At 49.9% G+C, this 23,763-nt stretch overlaps 4 protein-coding genes across 4 annotated transcripts; 1 reads left to right on the forward strand and 3 right to left on the reverse strand.

Annotated features, from left to right (window-relative positions):
- Positions 1–1,933: 1,933 nt before the first annotated feature.
- PC9H_002613 (uncharacterized protein) lies at positions 1,934–4,647 on the forward strand (the record flags this gene model as incomplete). Its single annotated transcript, XM_036772249.1, has 8 exons — positions 1,934–1,980; positions 2,038–2,071; positions 2,121–2,293; positions 2,346–3,035; positions 3,095–3,218; positions 3,277–3,486; positions 3,538–3,681; positions 3,730–4,647. The coding sequence occupies 8 exons, from the start codon at positions 1,934–1,936 to the stop codon at positions 4,645–4,647; spliced, it is 2,340 nt and encodes a 779-aa protein (XP_036625895.1).
- Positions 4,648–5,726: 1,079 nt separating this feature from the next.
- On the reverse strand, positions 5,727–7,643 carry PC9H_002614 (uncharacterized protein; the record flags this gene model as incomplete). The annotated part of the gene is made up of 8 exons (XM_036772250.1): positions 5,727–6,031; positions 6,091–6,233; positions 6,291–6,425; positions 6,484–6,544; positions 6,602–6,900; positions 6,955–7,253; positions 7,312–7,531; positions 7,591–7,643. The coding sequence occupies 8 exons, from the start codon at positions 7,641–7,643 to the stop codon at positions 5,727–5,729; spliced, it is 1,515 nt and encodes a 504-aa protein (XP_036625896.1).
- Positions 7,644–9,793: 2,150 nt separating this feature from the next.
- Positions 9,794–13,574, reverse strand: PC9H_002615 (uncharacterized protein; the record flags this gene model as incomplete). The annotated part of the gene is made up of 23 exons (XM_036772251.1): positions 9,794–9,874; positions 9,933–10,040; positions 10,101–10,472; positions 10,532–10,567; positions 10,622–10,685; positions 10,741–11,107; positions 11,157–11,215; positions 11,272–11,577; positions 11,630–11,642; positions 11,695–11,736; positions 11,789–11,821; positions 11,880–12,059; positions 12,115–12,176; positions 12,228–12,241; positions 12,295–12,378; positions 12,441–12,703; positions 12,755–12,821; positions 12,871–12,909; positions 12,968–13,096; positions 13,144–13,219; positions 13,272–13,383; positions 13,438–13,455; positions 13,505–13,574. The coding sequence occupies 23 exons, from the start codon at positions 13,572–13,574 to the stop codon at positions 9,794–9,796; spliced, it is 2,595 nt and encodes an 864-aa protein (XP_036625897.1).
- Positions 13,575–14,874: 1,300 nt separating this feature from the next.
- PC9H_002616 (uncharacterized protein) lies at positions 14,875–20,474 on the reverse strand (the record flags this gene model as incomplete). The annotated part of the gene is made up of 23 exons (XM_036772252.1): positions 14,875–14,984; positions 15,037–15,052; positions 15,106–15,143; positions 15,196–15,310; positions 15,360–15,655; positions 15,769–15,847; positions 15,905–16,246; positions 16,298–16,683; positions 16,737–16,882; positions 16,936–17,199; positions 17,265–17,479; positions 17,532–17,567; positions 17,623–17,734; positions 17,793–17,992; positions 18,047–18,172; positions 18,226–18,354; positions 18,468–18,619; positions 18,687–18,816; positions 18,897–19,017; positions 19,181–19,284; positions 19,348–19,462; positions 19,511–20,184; positions 20,235–20,474. The coding sequence occupies 23 exons, from the start codon at positions 20,472–20,474 to the stop codon at positions 14,875–14,877; spliced, it is 4,146 nt and encodes a 1,381-aa protein (XP_036625898.1).
- Positions 20,475–23,763: the final 3,289 nt, after the last annotated feature.

The following is a 23,763-nucleotide window of genomic DNA, read 5'->3' on the forward strand; positions in this document are numbered from 1 at the left end:
GAATTGGTTTTCGACAGCTCCAGATTGCGACAATCAGAGCTATGGAATCCGTCATGAACAATCTACAAGAATTGTACGAATGCCGCCTTGATACGCGATGGCTCCCGTCAGAGGCCCTACCATTTATATGCCAAGCGTTTTCTCAGAACGAACTAGAACTACGATGCCAGGATATCAGGGAACTAGGGAATCTGGCTACAATGGCTCATCTCAGTAATCTCCAAGAACTAGAAAGTTGGCCCGCCCAAGACTCCCCCAGCGAGACGATTCAAATAGCGGAGTTCTTGAGCAAATTGGACGTCTCCTCTTTTTCCGTCCACCTCGCCACACCCCGATTACCCCGCCTTTTTTTGTGGCACTCGGGCCATTTCCTCGCCTCCGCAAACTAGTCTTAGGCGTAGATCTCAGCGAGAAGTCGCTATCTGATCCATTCACTCTCCTACGCTTCCTTATCGTGTATCTCCCCTTATCCGAGATTCTCAGGCCGCAACGACGTTTCCCTATTCCCATCCCTTGCACAAGCTCTAGATATTCTGTCGGACCTCCGAGCTCTGACTATACCCGATGTCCCTGACTTCGATCTCGTCCTCTCTTCTTCGACACTCCCAAGAGACCGTTGTTGACGTAACAATTCAAGACACATTGGAGTTCCAACGACTGCAGGAAATTGTTCATGCTTTGACACACAAAGGAAAGGGTGTTCTGGAGATGCTTTGCATTGAGATCTAGGTGCTAAACCCGCGGTCTTCGATCTACTTTTGCGAAGTCTTCCCAATCTTCACGCCCTACACATTGTCTACACAGTGATCAGTGGACATTATTTGGACGATGATGGACACGAAGTACATCACTCTGATTGACGATGCAGTACGTTGTTTAGCTTCTACATCTAATCACGGCCTTTTTCTAACCTGTGCATCCTCTGTGGGCTCGCTAGACTCCGCTCGAGATATTCAATGTCGGGACGTCAGGAGCTCCGCCTCGATATCAACCTGGGCAAACCAAGTTCACGAGGCGTTGTCCGACGAAGAGGAAGGATTATGTTTTCAATCATATTCGCTACGCCGTGAATTACGACAATACGAGACGAAACAGTGCGTTGATGATGCAGGGTTGAAAGCTTACTTTGTCCGCTACCTGACGCCAATTGTTGACATCTGCTAGTGTTCAGAGATGATTCAAGCAGAACAACGCCAAGGTACACCTCTCAGAAGGCGTTGGCACAGGTCTTTGACCTGATACACGTCTTGAGGACTTTCTTTTCCAAAGTATGATTAATACTTCCCAGCATGAGGCGTACATTTGACAGGGTGTGGCTAGATAACTCAAATTACAAAGGGCCAGGATTTCATGACCGCGAATGGCGGGCCCATCAGCAACTCGGGTTAGCAGAGATTATCGATTAACGCCTAATCAACCAGCCGCATCGCTTTTACCAAATATTGCAACTGCCTTTCTTCGCGGTGCCAAAAGTGACGACATACATATGAGCGTGAAGATAGGGTGGGCATGGGGCACGATGCCTTGAGGTTTATGTGGATATGGACGGTCCCCCAGCTCTCATTGAGGCATCAACAGCTACCCACGATGCTTAAATCATCGCGCGACACAAAAGCCAGGATCTCCACTTGGGGTTTCAATGTTTACGCTAAGAACTGGGGGAAGAGGTTAGTAATCCTTACGAGTTGAGATTTGTAAATTAACCTTTGTTTTGGTCGCGGAATCCATTGAATCTACTGGATTTATACATTCTCTTCCGTGACGCACTTGGGTTTGGGCGTCTTAATTCTGCTTAACTTGTCCGAGACATCAGCACGAGTTCGAGAGCGCTAGAGATGTACCATCATTGCACGGCCTCGCGATTCCAACGTTGTTGACAGGGCTCCTCTTATCGATTAGCTCGCTTCCCCCATGTCCACATTCTTCTATCGCCATGAAAGTTACGTTGGACGACATTGAGCCAGGGGATACAGTCATCGCGTATGTCTATTTTTCGCTTGGGCATCAGGATCGATGTCTTACGATCACCTTTTACAGTGTTTTGGGCGCCGTTGGGTCCGGAAAGAGTACCGTAGGAGCCTTCTCTCATCGGAGCGATGTTTGAGTTAACGCACCATCAGTTCATTAATGCCGCCACAGAGTCAGACGTTGGCGGCGCGCCTAATGACAGTTTCGGAGAAGTTCAAGTATCTAAATGCCTCATATCCGGAACGTCAACCGTATTTCTTGAAGTACCCAGCTGTGAAGAACTGGGGAAATTCCTGGTATTCGTGTCCAAGTGGCTTGAAAAGGCGTACGTCCATCCTTCTCCTTCCAATCATACTGATTAGTGAAGGAGCTTCCAGATCGGAGATGAACCTCAAAATCTCAGGCGTCATCTACGTCCATTCAATAAACAATATAAACTACGCCCTTGATAGCCTACCTTTCCTCGATAGCTTAGATGCTAGCTGTGCTTCAAGTTTCCGCAGCATAGTTCTCGTCACGTCCATGTGGGGAACTGGGACCAACGACATCCATTCTCAGAGGGAACGCCAACTCATAACTGATAACTGGAAGCCTATTTTGGACCGTGGTTCTACAGCTGTGAGGTTTCTCAACACGAGTCCTTCCGCCTTGTATATCTTGAGCAACATTCTACCTCGCTGCAGAGGAGGAACGCCCGCGTCGTCAATCGACCCACGGTACATCCAGCGTATCGACGCACAACCAGAAGACGGGCACTATCCGCACGTTTCTCTGCTTGCTGCGCTGATCCAAGCAAGTAGTTTCTCCGTGTTCGTTGACTCTGGGGTCGATGTTTGGAACGAAGCCGTCCGTGCCACTCTCGCAATCATGAATACACCCGAGGTGCGCCTCAACCCCAGCGCCCCCGTTATCATGTTTACCAAACAGCTTCAGACATCTCAGGGCCATCGTCGCCTATTTTGCTACATTGCGTCGTATGCTGCTGAATTGTTATTCGCTATCTCCGAGCAAGTTAAGGCAGGGATGCCGTATGCGGAGGTCGCAGATACGGTGTACAATTTGAACCAGTACGTCCGTCCGTTCCGCCATCAGTAGACTGGTTGTTAACATATCCCAGACGACTTAGACGGTTGCTACCACTAAGGAAGGGACCGTTGCCTGTAAGGGCGCGAAGGTGGCCCCGCTCGCCCCAACTAGCCCTATTAAAAGATTGCAAACTACATATAGAGGCCACACGTCAGTTCTTCGAGGTAATACCCGACCCTTTAATCACACACCTTTGTTTATCATGTCCATGTCCACATTCAGGAAGCAACCCTTCTGGGACTGCAGGGTGTCATCGATCGCATCGAGGCTCGCTTAGCTGGACGGTCTTTGAACGAATACGAGCCTTCACTCACAGAAAGTCAATTCAGTTCCCTTGAAAGCTTTACCTCTGAGTATAGTCGAGCCAGTGTCCCGCATCAAGACGATGGGCGATCCATACCAGACCTTCAGCATGCAGATAGGTTCCTTGAGGTGATATAACCCTTTCTTCAAGCTTACGAGCGTTAACAGAGTGAATTATAGGTCAAATACATGGCCCAAACAAAAGGAACCCTAGAACGGCTGGAGGCACTGGCCATTTCTGCCCGGCTTAGCATCCCTTTTCAATCGGGCCCTCAGACGGAGGGTAGTATACCACAAAAAATGACTGTACTTCAAGCGCACGGGGTGTGTTACCACTACATGTCATGATTTATATCTGACGCACGCCTATAGTTCGACCGTATAGCCCACTTGCAGCAATCTATCAACCGCGTTGAATCCTTCGTCAAGGTAGGCTTGGCTAACTGTGCTGCCGCACGGGAACCAGGCTCCCCTAAAGATACCATGTCGGTGGTTGCACCAATCACTGCTGAACTCGCTTCTTCGAATCTTCGCAGTAGTGAGAAGCCACCATACCCTGCCCTTCCCAAACTTGTTTTCGACGCCCGGCTCCTTTCGCACTCTTCGAAGAACTCACCTGCAACACCCATACGCCGGAAGCCAAACCATACAAAAATTGATCAAGGATCGAGTCGTGGTTCGCCCGTAATGCACGTTGACTGTACAGCTTATTCCCCTTCTCTCAGGACTTCCTTTCTCAAAGAGGATGTGTCGCCGCTAATTCAGAGACAATTCATACCTTCTTTCTCGAGCTTAGCCCCCTTCATCCCCGAAGATTCGTTTACCCCTACGCCCACACGTTGGAATCCCAATCTCCCTCCCGTCGACGCGACATTAGTCAACACTTCAAACCCATCATTGACCAGCTATACGTCACAGTCTCACTCAAATTCGATAACTACCCATGATAAGAGCGAAAAGCTGGACGTCCCGCGGCCATTCCCGAGCCTTGGAACGCCAGTCTCTACTTCGGCTTCCGACCTCGTGGTTAACGACGCGAACCAACCACACATCCGAACCACTCCTGACGGAGGTTCTTCGCCTTTTAGCTCCCTGATTGGCCTCTATGTCGACCAACTAGCAGAGACTAAAGAGCATTTCTGGCACAGCTGTCGTGAGACCGCCACAGTCACCATCTACGTCAATCAACTATTGCTGGTTGAAGGCGACCACTTCCATGGCGCTATCAATGGGAGCAGTAGTGTCGGTGGTTTAGGTAATGTTTACTATGGTATGTGCCATCTTCGTTAGTATACCCTGTCCGAACTGAAGTTACAGGCGGCGATGTATTCAACGGATCCATCCATGGATGTAATGTTGGTGGTCGAAATAACAGCAACGATGGTGAGAAGTTGTCCCGTTCAAACCTATTCATTGCACTTCTGAGGCATTGCGCAAAGTGAAAAATAGTCTGAACGAGGCTGTAAGACTTGTAGCCGATTACAAGCCCAGGACATCGTGATGCTCGATTCTCATTGATGGGTCTGAAGGATTCATACTCTACGAGACGATTATCTTGTGTGGCGAAAATATTATCTCAAGAAACATATCCATCTCCGTCTCGGAAGAAGCCAGAGGTTCCCATGGAAGACTTAAGTTATCGAGGCTTTGTTCTTTCATTCCCTTTCACCGTATACACTATTTTACCCTCATCCGATAATGTTTGGGCAGAGACCGTCTTCTTGTTCTTTGAGCCTTTTGGCCGTCCACGCGCGCGTTTCACTGGTGGTTGCTCAGTAGACCTAGGCTGCTGACCTTCGGGCGAATTATCCTCTCGCTTTCGTTTTCTCGCGTTTTCTGACGGTGCTTTATGACTGGCGTTGCTAGGGTCGGTTTTAATCCGAATTCAGTGTTAGTATTGTGACGCCGCGTCTACTTGGGACGACTTGGGCAGGCTCACAATTCGTCTCCATGCTCATGCACATGAGCTAAGTGCTTTGGGATTGTATCAAAGTCCTTGTTGTCCGGCACTTCATGCTGACCAAGCGGGATCCCATGCAATAGCTCAGTTACTCGACTCATATTGGACAAACGCCTAGCGAATACAAAGATACTTGTCGGCTTTCTTGTGGTTCGTCTGGAAGTAATATCATGGTATAGATGCCGTCGCCTCATTGGATCGTTGAAGCAGTAGCCGAATTAGACTGTGGAACCCCCCCGGAAAGCCAGCGAAGTAACTGCCAGCGTTGTGGAATGTTGCTCTCACGATACCGCTCCTTTGAAGAACAAAGGACAAATAGCGCTGAAAGGTCTCATAATCCTAGCTGTGATTGACATACATTGAAAGCTTTATACAATGGTCCATGGGCTACATAGTTTCCCCTTCAACTTCAAGCAGAGATTGGAGCTTGGGAGTGAGGAGCAGGAGAGGCAACGCCAATAGCGAACTTAGTCTTCAAAGCCGTGATGGACGGCGAGAAGAAATACTCTCCACCCCTTGGGACAACGAAGTCTTGGTCCGGAAGCGTGATGTTCGTAGTGGGATCGTTGGGGTTGGTACCACTAATCTGCCTGATACCTCCACCGACCTTCTGTCCGATGATAGCATCGAAACCGGGAACGACTCCATCCAAAGGTGGGATGGGGCCAGCCGAAGTCACAGCATTAACTGGGAAGTTCGGGGCATTGGCCCAAGCTAAAAACAAGCCGCCAGTGAATAGGGTGGTAAAGGTGTGGTGAATAGGGAGGACGTACATTCCTGAATGAAGTGGAAGCCATCATCGATACTGCTGGAGTAGCAGACAAATAGAAGGCCACGTCCGTGGTGCGTCTTCTTGTCGTGGTGCTCCTGGCTTGTGACCTCAGGACCGAATTGAATACCGCGGCGGATGATTCGACTATGAACACGGAGTAGTCAGGAAATGTTTTCTTTTGGTAAGACAAGCACAGCGTACCGGTTGTCGATATCAGCGTTCAAAGGGGGGCCCTCCAAGTCGTTGCGGGGGTATGTCTTTCGGATGTGAGCAGCAAAAGGGCACTTCGTCTGATCGCCTCGAACTAAGGAATCACCGAAGTCGAAATTGTTGTTCCTAACGCGGGGTTTCAGTCAAATGCGTTCTCCCGCATCGCAGAGTTGCAAAGGTTCACCTTTGAGCGTCGGCCGCCAGCTTCGGGTCGTCTTTAAGGGGAGTTATCTCAATGGGCGCACCTATTGAGAGCCCAGTGGTGAGTGGTGTAGGCGAAACAAAGATAATAATGTGCATACCGCTCTTCCATCGGCCTACAATCCTGGCGCCAAGGAGCTCGCTACCTTCCTTCCTCGATAAACCAGGTAGAACAATGGGGTTGCTTTCGAGGAAGTCGTCAAACTCAGGGACCATCTGGAACAGGTATCTGAAGGTTAAGAAACTTCCATCTTTAGCCCAATCAGGTCTGGCAGCGGCGCGACTATCTCCATTTTCCTTCGCTAGGATGAACCCCGGTCTGATCGAATCTTGACCTGGGAACGGGTTCTGGTCGAATTGGTCGACAGCAGGGTTGGAGATACCGTCGAGGAAGCCGAAGCTGAGGAAATGTCAGCCATAAGTCGAGGTGTATGTAAATAACACAAAGACACACTGTTCATGGGCGTGGACATCGCCCGGACGGACATCTCCGCGAACGTGGGTTACCTCGGAGATTGAAGCATGGGAGGTGCCGACACCGAAGATGTGCTTGATCTCGTCGAGTTTCTTGTTCACTGATCCATGGCAATCTCCAGCAACAAAGATGACACCGTGGATATCCTTGAGGAAGGGGGCCTCCCATGCTGGGGTGAAAGCGTCACCATTCTTACTACCAGGATCACCAAGAATTTCAGCATCCTTGCGCTGGCCAGTCGTAAAGGCATTATCGCTCAGGTCATCCGTGATCCCAAGCTAAGGCGAGATATTAATGATTGATTTCATAGACGGTGACGGGAAATAGTTTGCATACCTTCTGAAGACCGAGATGAGAGAAGGAAACGTTGACAGCGGCCATGGGGACCAAGCCTGGCCTCTTCTGACGTTTGTGCTCCTTGATCGCTTCGCGGTCCTTGATGATTCCTGCAGACGTCTTTACGTGAGGAATGAATTGGGCCATGTTGGCCTTGAATTGGTCGACGTTGGTGACATCGAAGAAGAAGTAGGTCTCGGTCCTCTTTGGTAATCCGCCGCTGCAATATGCATGCAGTCAGGAACTGCAAATACGATCCTGGAGGAGGACAAGACGTACAGGATATCACCTTGAATGTTGTTGAGGTCGAGGGGTGGTACAGGTGTAGTCATGTTGAGTTTTGCTGCTTGGAGGGCTTAGGTGAGTAAGATGTGGGCTTGGAGGGTATGAGAGCGTACCAGATAACAGATGGTTGGAACTGAGGACGAGAGAGACTTTATATACTCGAGACAATGGCTCCAAGCGGTGGAGATCAGTCACCGATGGACATGGAGGTATGTAGCTGGTCGAGTCAGGGCCGGGAAGGATATACGAGGATATGGCCTGCGGCGCGCAGGTCCAGGTCAAGTGGACAAGGTTTCAATTCAATGAAGGTACCAAGAATGGCAGGAAATCTCGCCCAAGGCATCTAGATGTGATAAGTACAAATCAGAGACCTTCTGAAGTTTGGCGTATGTACGTGCGGGAAGGCACTTGTCGGCGGTAATAGCGATGATGCCATTGGCTAACGGCATAGCGATAGCATGATCTGAGGACTGCTAAGGGCGCTGCTCTGAGATCCTAACGTACCAAAGTCGAGTGGAGATACTTACCATGGCGGTGCGCCACCTGTGGTGCTACTTATGAGTGAAGATGGGCGCGATCAACAATGCAAGGCGTAAGTATGCCGGAGCCCACCAGGATCGCCACATTGGAGTCTCCTCCACCTTCGGCAAAGAAATAGCGGTGCTTCTCGAGTGATCCGTTCTTTGTGGCATGGGTACCTACAAGGTTACAATTAATGACCGCTCGGCGGTTGCTAAATATAGTAGACGTTGGCTTCGGAACTCGAAAGTGCCAGTGTAGAGAATGAGGAACCAGGGAGTTCATCGTGTAGGTGTACGGGCGTCCTGACGGAGTGGAAAAGCGTCGCACAATACTGAATCTGGGCTAGTTCGCAAGAAATTCGAGAAGGAACTCGCATTCGGTTTAACATCATCAGCAATGTGTAAAACGCATAGAACCGTTCGGTCGGATAGATGTATTGAAGGAGCTACGACTACCCCAGGGCGATAGACAAGGAAAACGATTATGGAGCTGGAAGAATGATGCCAGTTCTGACTTCTATCCGTCGAGTAAAGAACGGGGAACTTACGTACATCATCGTGTTATCTCTCACTCATCGAGAAGCCTCCTTTCGCATAGTACTAAGGCGGTGGGCGGCGGTGGTGGCGGCAAGTTTTTATCCCAAACGTTGATAAGTGGGACCGCTCGAGCAGTCGCCCTTATCCTACTGGACCCAAAGGGCGGACTGCGGGGGAAAGACGGCATCAAGACTGATGCACATTGAATGGCTAGATTATGCCGTCCATCTGACGATGCTGTTATGTACTGCAGACCAAGGAGAAGCGACGCGTGTAGCGAAGAAGGACGAAAGAACTTGATGGAGATGTCTCTATGAAACGAGTGGTGAAACGGTAGTAGGACCTGGTCCAGTGTACCATCTGACTGGTAAGTATTAACAAACACAACAACGGCCATATCATACAGAAAAGAAGCCCTTTACCGATTGCTTCTGCTTCGAACTTCTGAGCACGGCATCGTTCTTGACTAACACCATTCCCTGTCTCGGCTTTGATGTTTTGCTGGTCACCTGAATTTTGTTTGACTACTTCTGCGAACTCCCAGAGTTTTCTGAGGCCAGTTAGGGTTCCAGGATGAAAACACAAAGAGGAAATGCATATATGCGTTAATACCCTTACGGCCTTTCTCCTTCCAAGCCACGATTCCAGAGTATAGTCATAAAGCGATGTAGACGGCCGCATACATGCATAATTTGATAATCACCTTTCTCCGGAAAGAGCAGGTGCAAAAGCATCTTGTATGCGCTCTAATACTCGGTTCATCATCTGGTGGCGAGGGTCAATAGGAACGATGCTCCACTTTGAGTACTTTCATCCAATGCACTCACCGTAGCAGACGCACCTCAGATACTGGATTGGATGAGCATACAAGGGCAGGAACATCATGGTCGACACTGAACCAACGAGACCCGGTGCCGAAGCCGGGAAAGGATATACACGTGATCGTGGTCTACAGTGATAGGAGCTATTCGACCCATAATTATCTTGTATCTTGCCCCGAAATTCAGAGCTCTAGCCGGAGAAGGGCGGGAAATGCGCAAATAAATCGCGCGCGATCCACAAACGATACAGTGGCATTGTCTCAATGGGAATCTAGTGTACATTACAGTTCATCATCAGTCTACAAGACATGCTGCGACTCAAATATATATCGGCAGTGTTGGGTTGATCCCCGTCCATTCCGGCCCTTGAATAAACTCCTTCTCGTCGATAAGGAAGTCCTATTTACGATGGCGCTTAGCAGCAATACACGTTTACACCCTGTTTGTTACAACTCACCAAAGGACATTCTACCAGCGCGCCTCTAACTTCATTCAAGCGCGCTTTGACACGTTCAAGGGGAATTCCAGGGACGACGTGTCCGGTTTTGACTTTCGGTAGATAATTCTAGTTAAATCGAGTCAATGTCAATGTCATGTCGCATAAACTGTAGATCAGAGCGCCCACCTCGTAAGCCTTCCAACTCCTTACGAGGTTCGAAGGGACAGGTCTAAAGATTTCCGTGAAAATCTCTCGATTCTTGCGCGCCGTAGTGTTCCATAAGATATCAGTATTATCCGACAGCGGATCAGCAACGGCGATGTCGTCTTGGCTATCGAAGTCGTAGTCGATGGGGATCGGTGCGGGTCGCATTTGCCTAGTCACAGTAGTTTGTCTGTCGCCGCATTCCTGGGGCTTGATGAGTCCGAGGTGTTCTCTGAACAGCTGGCGGCGCAGGGTCGATGCAAACCGAGCTGCTTTGTACGGTCGGCCATTCATAGTTGTGTCAATTTCGTCGTTGTCTTCGATCACCACGGCGATTTCCGAATCGCCGTCGCCCTAACAGAGGAACACATGTAAGGATGCAACGGGGTTTTTGATAGAGCGCTCAACCATACCTTCTGACTGCGATCATTGATATTGGCCGAACCCATCTAGAAAGTGTCCGTAAGTAGATAGCCCAAGACTATTGAAACGCAGTAACTTACAATAACGCGCCTGTCATCTACGATCATCAGCTTGGAATGAATATACAAGAGCTCGGAAACATATCTGCAGCACATATTAGCACGCCGAATATTTCCCTTCAAAGAGTTATGATACTCACGCTTGAAGCTCTTCTTCTTCACTGCCAAGCCACTTCTCCTCCAAAAGACTAGTCCTGTCGTGCAACATATGCTGAGCAACGCTATCTGCGACATCCTCGTCTCCGCGAAGCGTATCAGCGCCATGCTCAAACCTCTTCACAATCTGCCTTGCTTCCTCTTCAGTGGGCGGAATCCGAATGGACTCAATCTTTGCGGGAGTCTTCTCGCTGAGGACAACTCCCTCCTTGTTTGGCTCGGGAATCTGAAACTTGGCTTCCGTTTGCACATTTTCGTCAAATTCGTTGCCAATCCACTCCCGAGCAAGAGCGACTTGAGCCTCAAGGAATCGAACGCCCGAGTTCCTTTCGATCTGCGATATGTATGATTCTGGAAGGAAGTGAGTAGACGCCCATTCGGTGCCAATAGAAATGCTGACCGTATGGCGCGTTGATCCTGTCGTAAGAACGAAGGTGGTAGAATCGAATGTAGTCCAATCTGACAGGAGCGAAATATCAGACGGAAAAGTTGGGTTGGTATGTATGACGACTCACGGTTCAATACCAGCATCTCTGAGCTCCTCGTAAATGCTGCTACCGCCCCGGTTGATGGATCTGTACTGTGCAGCCATGATAATCTTCAGTGAGCCCTCGGTCTTGATATCGCCAGCGAAACCTGGGACTTCGGGAATGCATACGATGACCTGCAATGTAGTCAGCAAACCTGCTTGGCAGCTTATGAGGGAGACATGACTAGCCTTGAACCGCGCACCCTCTTGGAATGCGCGTTTGATCCTGCGGACCAAAGCCGCACCAATTTGATTCACGATTGGCCCGCAACCAGTTTTGGTGGCGGTGATGCTAAGGAACTTTCGCCTCAGCTTCAAACCCGTCCGAGAACAGACGAACATACAAGAATTGATTCTCTGCGCGAGGTCGTTAGTACGAAAGGTACTGCCAGCAGACACGAGAGCTCACCAATGTAAATAAAATGTTCGGCTTCGTCTATCAATTGAATATCTGAAGGAAACTAATCTATAGTTGCTCTAAATCTGATAGAGAAGTCACTCACAAGCGTTCTGGATGCTCGTCTCGTTCAAGACACCTGTGAACGCCGCCTTAAGTGTGAGCACGCTATCCGCTGTGGTGTGTGCATTACGAACCGTGAGACCAATCAGACACACTGCGCACGACTTGGATATTGCAGTTCGTCGACCCCGGGTGTTGGTATTGCTGCTTGTCGTCCTCATCCGCTTCATTCGCGTCATCCTCGCCTCCAGACCTATGCCAACGGTTCTTGAATCTCCGCCCCATCTCGTGCCACTGCTCTCTGTGAGGGTGGCCTGTATTCAACCTCTTTCAATACGGAGACAAGCAGTCGATTGAGGGAGTACTAACGGGCAACGGGTTCATGTGGTGCGGTCTCTACGTTATGAGGCAAGGCCAACCAATCGTACCGTCTGTATACGATGGGATGAGGTAGATTCTCCAGTTAACAGTGAAGAACTCACGAGTCATTGCGATACTGGCAAGATTATGTTAGGTGAAGGCAAAGCAGCGTTAGCTCAAATGTCGTACCTTGCGCTTCTTGATCTCATTCCATCTTTCAACAAAGTGTTGTACAACGTCAAGGACAGCAGGTCCCGTCATAGTCATATGAACCTACGAGCCGTGTGATTAGTTAATTTTATGATAGCTTCCGAGACGGACACATAAGAACATACGTCGTGCCATGGCATTCTGGCGCTTTCTAGGATAGACAAGGTGTTGCTTGCGTACTCATACACATTCTGGAAATCCTGGATTCTGGCGTTGTTGTAATCCTGACCAGGGAAAAGCGTCCTTGAAAAATCTGCCGGGTGCACATCAGCAAGGGGATGATTGCTGGTATCCCAGCGACCAAAGCAGAGATCGAGGCCGCCGATAGCGACATAGTGGTTGTCCACAGCTACGACCTTCTCATGGTGAGACCAAAACTGTACGTTATCTATTGCCGTAGGTGAGTTAAAGGGTGCTATGTGCGCAACAAGTATCTCACCTTTGGACCCAATGTGGTCTGGGTGACGGATACATAGGACATTGGGATGCAAGCTCGAAAGGACTCTCTACAGAGGGTAATCAGCTTTGAATATCCAAGCACATGAGACAACTTACCTTGGTGTGCTTCGAACTCATTGACATCGTTTGCGTCACCTTTCGATCAGGGCGTTTCATATCTTGATCCGGAGCAATCGGGCATCGTGACACATACCTCTTTGTACACAATGACATAGATTTTAACCCCCTGCTCGGCCTTGCGCTTCAGTAGTCTATCAAGCCTCCATTCGGGATAGTACGCAGGCGGTCGGCGAAGGTAGAGCTCGGGTGTCAACCACCAGTCCTATTCGTCGATGAAACATTGCCGGAAAGCGGAGGGGTAGTTCTTACCATGATGAAGATGACATCCCGGGCGCTGTCTATCATTTCAGAAACGGCCCACATGTAGTCATGGCCGTCGACGTGCCTACCAAGGAGTCAGTGGGCGGCGCAGGCGTAAGGAAACACTGCTGACGCACCATTTCGCGGTGTTATCTGATCTCTTGTGTGCAAAACTGTTGAACCGATGCTCAGCCATGATTTCTGCACGAACGGCGTCTTGTGCCTTCTCCTCCGGGTCATCATGGCGCCCTAGCGGATAACCAGGTCAATCTAACACCTAGTCGTTCTCTTTGATTCACGCACGATTGGGATTGATGATTCCTGCCCGAGACTTTAGACCTCCCCCATCGAGAAGAAACAGGGAGCGCACCTATTGCCTGAGCTCTGGCACGCTCAAAGCCATCAGGCAATTTCGCAACCAGATCCTTGAGGAACGACATGGTCAAGCAGTAGTGAGATGGTGGTCCTTGGTGAAAGAAAGTTAGTGCTCTCAGGGGGACAGGATTGATGTTGATGAGGCAATGCCGGTGTGGCGACCCCTGTTTTTGGGACTATCTTTAGACAAAGACAAGCGTATGCTGCGCACCGGAGTGCCAAGGAAACGGGAATGCAGTTCTTCACCCCGTGATCATGAGAAAAGTTTTTGCCTTGGTCTTTGCGGAATCTTGGTGTGGGTGATGGCCTTCCTATCGCGTGAACACAAGTGGATTGGCATCGAGGAATTGCAAAGATATCGATGTATGATAAGATGGGTGGGGCACTGGGCAGAAACGAAGCTTGGGGCTGGGGCTCTAGCTTGAGCTCTAGCCTCCAGTGTCTTCCATTCCTTCATGCATCAGCGTCAGCCTTGTGGGCGTCATTCTTAGCTTCATCCAGAAAGGACTGCTACTACAGTAACGGTATCGGAGTGGGAACGGCACGAGGTGATGGTACCGGTGCATTAGCAAGGCACGAGCTATATTATAGTGGACATGTCGGTGACGCTTGAAATTGTGTTGATATAATTGGCGATGGTACTAACGCCCTTTTCCAGAGTCCATGTAGTATGACTCTGGTGGTGAATCAGTGAAGCATGGCATCTCGAACAAGTCAACCCCAGGTCCCCGTCTGCGAGAAGAAAGCTCGATCCGGTCCAGCAAGAGCGACGGCGTGAGGGTGGGACGCGTTGCCTGAGAAGAGGAAGTTTCCTAAAGAATCGATAGGGGAACTCGCCGGCGTCGTACAGGAAGGTACTTAGGTCGTGCTGAGCTCTGAGCGCAAGTCTCTCGGAGAAGATTGGAGAAGCGCGTCGCATTACGTAGATACACGGAATCGCGAGCTGCGTAACTGAGCACTGAGCGATCGATATGATTCGAGAAAAATGCGGCCCTAAGTCAGAGGTTTGCCCTCCGAAGGCACATTAAATGCACGTACATTCCAGCCTTGACATGAGGATAGTTATCGTAAAGTCCCACCAAAAAAAAACCGAATGTGAGGGGTGGTAACAAAAATCATCTATCAGTGTCCGAGTGCATGATTCACCTTACAAGTAAGTATACATAGTACATACAGAAGAAACGACAACGGCAGAGAAATATAGATCAAGGAATATATACACATATACCCACCTAACCAACGGACGCGTTGGTGTAATTACGCCTGTCCATCAAAACATAGGAGGAAAACACTCGTTGAACCACAATCGACGCCAGGAAACCATAGAACCAAAACAGAGTCAAGGAGAAAGAATACAAGATGCCATCATATGCATATTGGAGGTCGGCGTAGTAGAAGGTGCTGCCGCTTGGCTGCATTGCGTTCCCCAGCCAGTTTGTTTATGGCGTTCAGTAGATCACCGCGGCGCAAGGGTTCTATAAGAAGTGTTAGATAGTGATTGAGCCACGCGACGTTTCGGGAACTCACTTGTGATGTGGTCGTCCTGAGTGAGTTATGTCAGCAAAGGAAGAGTACGTAGAAATGAGAGAAACTCACCATGCCAGCTTGTAGGCAGCGCTCCCTATCACCAATCACTAACAGAAGATGAGACAGAGCTGGACCGGGAGAGATATAGGAAGCACGCACTAGCATGGGCAGTGAGAGCGATGATAGGAGTAGGGGATAGACCGGTGTGCATCTCATAAGATCGGATTAATTCCGTGGCCTCCATGCCCCCCATGAAGGGCATTGACACATCCATCTACACAGTCTATCAGCAACACACGGATAACGAGTAGACAGGAACTTACGAGAATGATGTCAAATGGTCTATTTTGAGTGACCCTACTCTTGAACGCGTCAACAGCGAGGCTGCCGTTCTCTGCTATCTCCACATTATGCCCGTACTTCTCCAAGATTTTAACCGCCAGCTTCTGATTGACCAGATTATCTTCAGCCAGTAAGATGTCGAAAACAACGTCATTTGGGGCAGAGACTGGGCTGACGGTATTGGATTCAAGAGCTGATATGAGAGCTGAAGCGAGATCTTGAGCGGTGGCGGGAGTAGTGACATGGGAACTGATGCTGTTGTCGAGACACCATTTCACTGGATAATAGAAATTAGCGTTATCGAGTGGGTATGCGGAAGACATGAAGAACGGCGAAGCAAGATAAGTGGAAGAAGATACAAAAATCGAATGAAACCCAGCCTCTACTCACGATTCAAGCGGGGAATTGAAGGCGCTAGGAGGACAATAGGGATGTAACGTAGGTGTTCGAACTCGCGAATGGATTCAGTCTACAGACAGAAGCGCCAGGATGAATAGCTAATCGGAAGGGGAGGGCTCTGTCTCACCATGCTTAGCGAATCCACGATGATGGTGTCTATATGTGGGCATTTGTCCTTGTCGGCGACCTCGGAAAGTTGGTGGACAACAAACGGACGGAGCCCGAGCTCCGGGATCCTGTCTACGACACCTGTCTTGTCGCACAGCGTATCCATAAACATGATCGTGCGTTTAGCAAATGGCGCCATCTTCGCCATCGTAGACTCCACGGAGCTGTAGCTGATCTGCGAGGTAATAGTGAAGTAGAACTTGCTGCCTTTCGACACTTCACTTTCTACCCACATATTACCCTGCATCAGTGATACCAGACGTTTGGAGATCGATAGACCAAGGCCAGTGCCACCGTACTCCTAATTAGACCAGTCAGAACCGATAGAAATGTCATGGTGTCAGTGACGTACCCTAGTTGTAGAACCATCAGCCTGACAGAAAGTGTCGAATATGAGGTTCAATTTGTCCTTCGCTATACCAATACCCGTATCCATTACGCAGAACTCGAGGGTAACATGTTGGTCGTCGAGTGCCAGTAAGCGAGTGCTCAAGGCGACGTGCCCTTTGCGGGAAGCTTTGCTAGGGGTGAACTTGATAGCATTGCCGACGAGGTTGGTGATAACCTGACGAAGACGCAGGGAATCGCCAATGAGTTGATCAGGGATATCCGGCTCAACATCATACGTCAGATCAAGCTTGTTTTGCGAGGCGCGGACGACGAGGGTCTTCAAGATTCCAAAGACAGTTTGGCGGAGGGAGTAAGAAACAGCTTCCATGGTCATACGGCCGGCTTCGACTAAAGGACTTAGTTAGCGACGGAAGAGTCGTGAGCGAGCTGACAATACGCACTCTTTGAGATATCCAAGATGTCGTCGATGATCAACAGAAGCGACCTAGCCAAAGAGTGCACCAGCAGCAAGCTCTCTCGTTGTGATCTGTTCAAGTCGCTGTCCAGGGTCAACTCCGTCATACCAATGATGCCGTTCATTGGGGTCCTAAAGGCGCCAAAGGTGTTGAGCCACGAATGCCTGATATAAACATAACTTACCTGATTTCGTGACTCATGTTCGCCAGGAACTCACTCTTACTCCTGTTCGCCAGCTCAGCAGCCTCCCTTGCAGCGGTGTTCTTTTGGATACTGTCGCGTAGATTGAATACCATTTGATTGATCTGGGTCTTAAGCGAATCCATTTCTCCATTGGCCTCGACGGTGATGAAACGGGTGAAGTCGCCGTCCATGGCCGCAGCGCTGATCTGGGCGAAGCCTCGCACTTGAGTCGTAAGGTTGCTAGCCATGGTATTGACGGACAGACTAATCATCCCAACATTATCATCAGTATATGTCGAGTTGAGATGAGACGAAGAGGAAGAACGCACGTAATTTCTTGCCAAATTCCCTGGACATTGCCAACCTCGGCTTGGACACCGAGCTTGCCTTCTGTGCCAACTTCCCTTGCAACCTTCTTCACCTCAGAAGCGAAGATGGCTAATTGATCAATCATATCGTTGATAGTATTCACCAAGTTCAGCATCTCGCCGGAGACCGACACGCCAGTGATCTTCTGCGTCAAGTCGCCCCGAGCTACGGCAGTCTAACAGACAACTCTGAGCAAGGACGTAGCCAGGATATCAACCCTCACCTACCGTTGCAACAGCGATATTTCGCACCTGGAGCGTCAGCTACGGTGGAATATTTGGATGAGCTACATCTGCAAAGCGTGCTGAGGAAACTCACATTATTGGCCATGACGTTGACATTGTCAGTCAAATCCTTCCACGTTCCACCGACGTTGGCTACTCTGGCCTGCCCGCCAAGTTTGCCTTCCGTGCCGACTTCTCTAGCCACTCTATTTGAAAGCTCAGTTCCGATGCATCTCGCGGCATTTGTAAGAAATGAAGCGCTACCTTGTAACTTCGTCCGCGAACACGCTCAAACTCTCCGTCATCCCGTTCACCGTCTCCTTCAAATCCAAAATCTCACCACGCACATCCACTTCGATCTTCTTAGTCAAGTCGCCGCCTGCAACGGCCTTGGTGACTTCGGCGATGGAGCGTACTTGATTCGTCAAATTCATGGCCATCAAATTGACGTTCGACGTTAGAACCTAGACATCGCCAATAATCGGTCATGGGAGCAATCCCTACGCAATGATACGGACCTTCCACATGCCCTTCACCTCGGGTACTGAGGCTTGTCCGCCGAGTATGCCTTCCGTGCCTACTTCCAAACTCACCCTGGTCACTTCCCTCGCAAGCGTGCTTAGTTGCTTAACCATCTGATTGACCTACAGTACCGAGTTCAAGACATCTATGTAAACCCACTCTAATGGTTACGCACCGTTTGCTTCAAATCCAGCATTTCGCCTTGCACATCAACCTCCACAAACTTGCTCAGATCGCCAGCAGCCACAGCTTTCGTAACGTCCGAAATTGAGCGCACTTGGTCAGTCAGATTAGAGGCCATTTTCTAATCAGTAGGCGGGTCAGTGCTGACTTTGGAGACCAATGCCGTTGGGAATAAGGCCCGAGCTATGTTTCGCAGACACAAGAGCCACGAGGATTGAAGTTGAAAAGACGTACGTTGACATTCCTCGTCAAATCAGCCCATGTTCCCTGAACTCCTTCGACCTTGGCTTGGCCACCCAGAATACCTTGAGTCCCGACTTCCAAAGCGACGCGAGTGACTTCGCTGGCAAATGCACTGAGTTGATCTACCATTGAGTTGACCGTACCTACGACGTCACAGCATCAGCGATGGAGAATTAGCACTGCTTGTATAGATATAGAGAATAGACACACCCTTAAGCGTGCTCATCTCGCCCTCGACTTGGATCTCAATCTTCTGCGTCAAATCCCCCTTGGCCACGGCTGTCGTCACATTTGCAATGGATCGCACTTGGTCCGTGAGTGATGAACACATCCTATTGACCTGCGTATCCCCAAGCGAAACATCCCGCCGTATTGTCAGACCACAATCTGTCACAAGGGCACATATACTTGTGAACTTACATTTCGAACCAGCTCGTACCAGACTCCTTCAACGTCGGGAACGTGTGCTTGTCCGCCTAGTTTACCTTGGGAACCGACTTCTAATGTTACGCGGGTGACCTCTGCTGCTAAAGCGCGGAGTCTGTTCGAGATAGGTCAGTGTCTTCGATAGGGTTCTATGAGTGGAGTGGGAAGAGCGAAACTTTGAAAGAGCATGCTTTTAGTGATAAGAAGCACGGGGTGGGAGTTGACGTGGGTGAGGGAGGGAGGCCGTTCAAATAAGGATAAAATGGCGGAGTCCACACCTAATGACCATGCCGTTAACGGTATTCTTCAAGTCCAAGATTTCACCGCGCGCATCAACGTCAATTTGCTTGGATAAATCACCTAGTGCGACAGCTTTCGTGACCTGCAATCAGACGATATTATGCTGAAAATACGTGTGGGGATCAAGTATGAGCTAGAGGCTAACCGTTGCGATTGATCGGACCTGACTTGTGAGATTTGCTGCGAGCTTGTTTACAACGCCAGTCAGTTCCCTCCAAGTGCCCTCGACGTCCAGAACCAGGGCTTGGCCACCGAGTTTGCTATGCCGTGTAAAAGGACATGACTGCAATAAGAAGACATGGACTCACCCTTCCGTACCCACTTCTTGACTGACACGAGTGACTTCTTTGGCGAATTGTCCGAGTTTATCGACCATACCGTTAATAACGTCCTTAAGTTGAACCATAACGACACCTTGTACCGGAACCGTGATCTTCTGGCTCAAATCACCTCGCGCCACAGCGTTGCAAACTCTGGCGACGTCCTGAACCTGAGCCTTGAGTAACCTCAACTCCTCTACAGCACTCATCCCACTTTCAAATGCTGCGTGCACGAGTGGGCCCATGGGCACGACCAATGGGGAACCGGAGGATGGCGCGGATGCTGGGAAAGAAAGGGTCGATAAGGAGGCAATTTTGGATACCATGATGGCGTCAGTAACGATCCTGCTACACGTTGGGCACTTTATGTTGTCATGTACGATGGTGGGGGGAGCCGACGACGACGTGAGCACGGGCAGACCACTACCGACGTATGTTGGGGGTTCCTTGGTGAATACCTCCTCCTCTTTCGGCGAGTACTCGGGGGAGGCATGGAGGGAACTTGCAAATGGGTTGTCGTTATCTCTCAAACCTTCCAAAGATATTGTCATAGGCGTAGAATGAGCGGGGGTCGATGATCGCAGAGAATGATTTCCTATTTGCTGCCTTGGCAGGTCCCCCGGTGTCTCTGGCTCGGGGGAGGATGCGGGGGTCGAATCGTTCTGAAAGTCATATAGATTCGGCTGAAATTGCCAACAACTCGTGTGCTTACAACTGACGAACCCCTGCTCTTGTTTGATTCTGCGTCGTACATCCTCTTCGCAAAGTTGCTCAAGGAGTTGAGGATTGTGTCCGTCGTCCAATCCGATGGGCCATCATACCTTGGCAATGGTGCCGTAGCTGGGCCAACTTCGTAAAGGGAGAGCAGAGCAATGAGATGGGCTCTGAAGGGGTCAATATTTGAGGACGGTGACGAGAACGGCGTGGAGACCGACGAGCTGAGCATCGCCATCGTGGCGAATGGCGACAAGACGGGTCTGCGAGAGAGCTGCAGAAGTTTAGGAATGAGGAGGAGCAGTGGGTTGCAGGGGAGCTTACACCGTGGTAACCAGTTACCATATTTAGCATTGCGGACTAGGAGCTTTCGTCCTGCTGTCCCCTCGCTGAGAGCTGAATCTTATACTTGTCCTTCTAATGGACCATCCCATTGACACGCTTTCCAATTCAGGGTTCCTATCCTTAATTTATCAGAGCTGATCTTACTAGGGTCCACCACGCTCCAGACCACTACATCTTGATATCGGGGACGTCCTGGCTGTTTCACTGCTGTTCAATGTCGCTGCGGGGAAGGACCACAATATGGCCCGGCGGGTTCATCGATATGCCAAATAGCCTCAACTCGCATGACCAATTGGCCTGATGAGCCTACGAGAAGCACACTCGGATTCTGACCAAGACTGCTAGCTCAGTGTCAGGTTTCTCGGCAGAATGGTTTGTGTCACTTGCCCAGGTCTAGAGGCACAACACGAGGGGGTGTGCTTTACCACTAGCCATCGTGTGGCCATGTCCTTTAGGAAGTCGGGGTCCTGATGTGATGTGTGACGGTGATAGTATAATAGATATCTCATCGAGGCAGTCCCACAGACGATCCCTCGAAAATACATAGGCAATAAGCTTCAAACATGTTGTCTTTTAAGCCCTACTTGCTAGAACGTTTTAGCGACAGGAAGGTGTCGGCTAAGTCGTCGTTTTGGAGCGCCCCGGTCTGCGATTCATGCAATTGTACTTCATAAATTTAATGTCGCGTGCCGCATTGGTCGGCGGTATCCGCCATGCATCTTCGCCGAGCTATTTTCGCGTTTGATGAGTGGTTGGCGTGTCCTGACCGGAGTACCAGTAATGGCGTTTACATTGCGACGAGCCCCTGTGAGCAGGAAGAACCAGGCAAAGTGGGGCCACAACATTACAGAGACGGATTGCGTTAATCTAATCGCGAGAGGTGATGGAGATGACAGAAGCCTTCGACGGCTCGTGTCTGACATCCTGACCTCTGGGAAGTTTCAACTTCGTAGTTGCAGAGAATAGCAACAGGCCTTCGGCGACCGTCAACGATATTCCACATTGTCGCGCCCGCCAGCGATGTATTCTTAAGTGGCTGGTATTGAGCAAACCATTTCAGATTACGTCTTGCGACAGTGTCATTGAGATTGGGACAAAATATGGAAGTAGACGTAGGCTCGAATCTAGCATTCTGGGAGTAACCACGACCGCGTGGGGGTAATACTTATGGGTAGTATTGCACCCCACTCTACGAAATCCCCCCTGGCGCCCTTGTACGAAGCATACTGGATACGAGTCTCAAGTCGGCGGCCAATGCTTGCCTCGGAGAATGTCGTGAAAGTTGCGCACGAGAGTTGTAGTTCCGAAACGAGCCTTGAGTTAATCGTTCTAACACGGGGGCGTGCACCAAGGCACCTCAGGCATTGACTGAGGGCAAGGAACTGAGGGCAAGATCGATGTATTGTGCGTTGAGCGGTATATCCGCCGACCCCCAAGTAGTTAGAATGAGGGATATCATGTCAAATTTTGATCAGGTAGTGTGTCTTGAGAGCGTAGTTGTCATACTTTTGGTATATCAGCTAACGAGCCGTGTCGCGATCCTCCAAAGACAGTGGATGAGCCCCTTTCCTCCCCTTTTGGTACAGGCGCAGAATGAGATACTCTGCATGGTAACAAGTTGTTGGTTTGCGGCATAAATTGGTAGCCTTTGTACTCGCTATTGGCTGGAACGAAGTATAATACATGATCAACTGCAACGTCTTTGCGGACACTCAGCGTCTGATACTTGCAGTGTTGAGTTAGCGCATCCCTGCCTCGCGGTCAGCGGCGGAAGTGTATTGTAGAGCTGGTGTGACAGTGACTGACAGAGCAAGGGTGCCAGGACCCCCCAAGACCGCAATGGAAGCCATCAATTACCAAACACAGGCCTGAGGGGACATCATCAATATCGGGGAAACCACGAGGCGCTATGGGAGAGCACGTTTAACAATAACTGACTGCCAGCGCCCAGGTGACCGAAGCTTAACACTGCAGCAGTAAAGGGTACGAGGACCACCGCATCCTGTAGAATCTGGGCGTGGACAAAGCTCAGACAAATAGGTCTGAAGTTGCTTTGCGCGATAGTTATCGGTGCCTAAGTAATCTACTTAATAGATGGGGTGGCTATTTCAGGGTGGGTGCAGTTATGACACCGGGGATAAATTGTTATGTTTCAATAAGAACGACGTGAGGATGGAAGTAAGTACCTTCTTTCTCCGCTAGACCGACGCCGCTGACCTTAACGAGGTGCACGGAGGTGCACGCCTGGTCTACACGCAGAATAACACCTCAAAACGAGTTGATTGGTAGTTCAAATGAGTGAATGTTAGGACCCACGCATTACCAGCAGCGAGAAGTTGATGTGCTCAGTCATGAGTGGTACCAAGCCATTTCTGGTCGCGACGATCATTTGACATGGGCTTTGTTTTCATTGATGCGCCTGTGCATTCTGCACGCCCTACTGCCCCTCGCTGTGAGAGAAGCGAGGAAGCATGTTATGTCCTGGGAGAGCAGCAGGGAGGTGTATCCGAGCCCATACCCGCAAAGCGGTACATAGGAAGGCAGTTTGACCGATGACCAGCCTGGGCACGAAAGACTGCAAAAGTTTACGTCAAAATACCCAATCGGCCGGGTGTACTTGTGAATAGAAGTCGAAGACACGCAGTGCACTCATCTTCGGGCGCTCACGGCAGACTTCCTCGCTGTTAGCCAACAGCGCAGTACTTGAAGTCGAAGTCGATAACGGGGGGGCATCTGACCTCCTCCCTGACGATGTTAGCGTACTATGTACGTCAAAATCTCCGACTTTTGAGGATGAAGCAGCCGCTCACCATTAACTTCCAGCCATGCTCGTGGGCTGCACGCCGTCGCATCCCCTTCTAGATGCGGTGGTCGGTATCACAGGGATCATATTGTGGGGTGATGATCGCTTCAGGGTAATAAGGACACCAAGAAAGGTTTACGTCGAACTTAAAAAGCTCTGAGGATCCAATGGGACGCCTTGAGGGTGGGTGCAAGCAAGATTTAGGGCGAGAACACCTTTTGTCATGTCACCCTAAAGCTGTCGTGTGCCGTCAATCGGTGTGACACACGGACATAGGACGGTTCCTCCTGCTGCTGTCCTGAACTTCCCTGCAAAATAAGATTTGTCATTAGAAACATAAAGTAGAAGGAAGCGAAGGGTGATTAAAAGCACACGTACT

This window comes from Pleurotus ostreatus (assembly GCF_014466165.1).
Source record: "Pleurotus ostreatus strain PC9 chromosome Unknown scaffold_11, whole genome shotgun sequence".
NCBI classification, from domain to species: Eukaryota; Fungi; Basidiomycota; class Agaricomycetes; order Agaricales; family Pleurotaceae; genus Pleurotus; species Pleurotus ostreatus.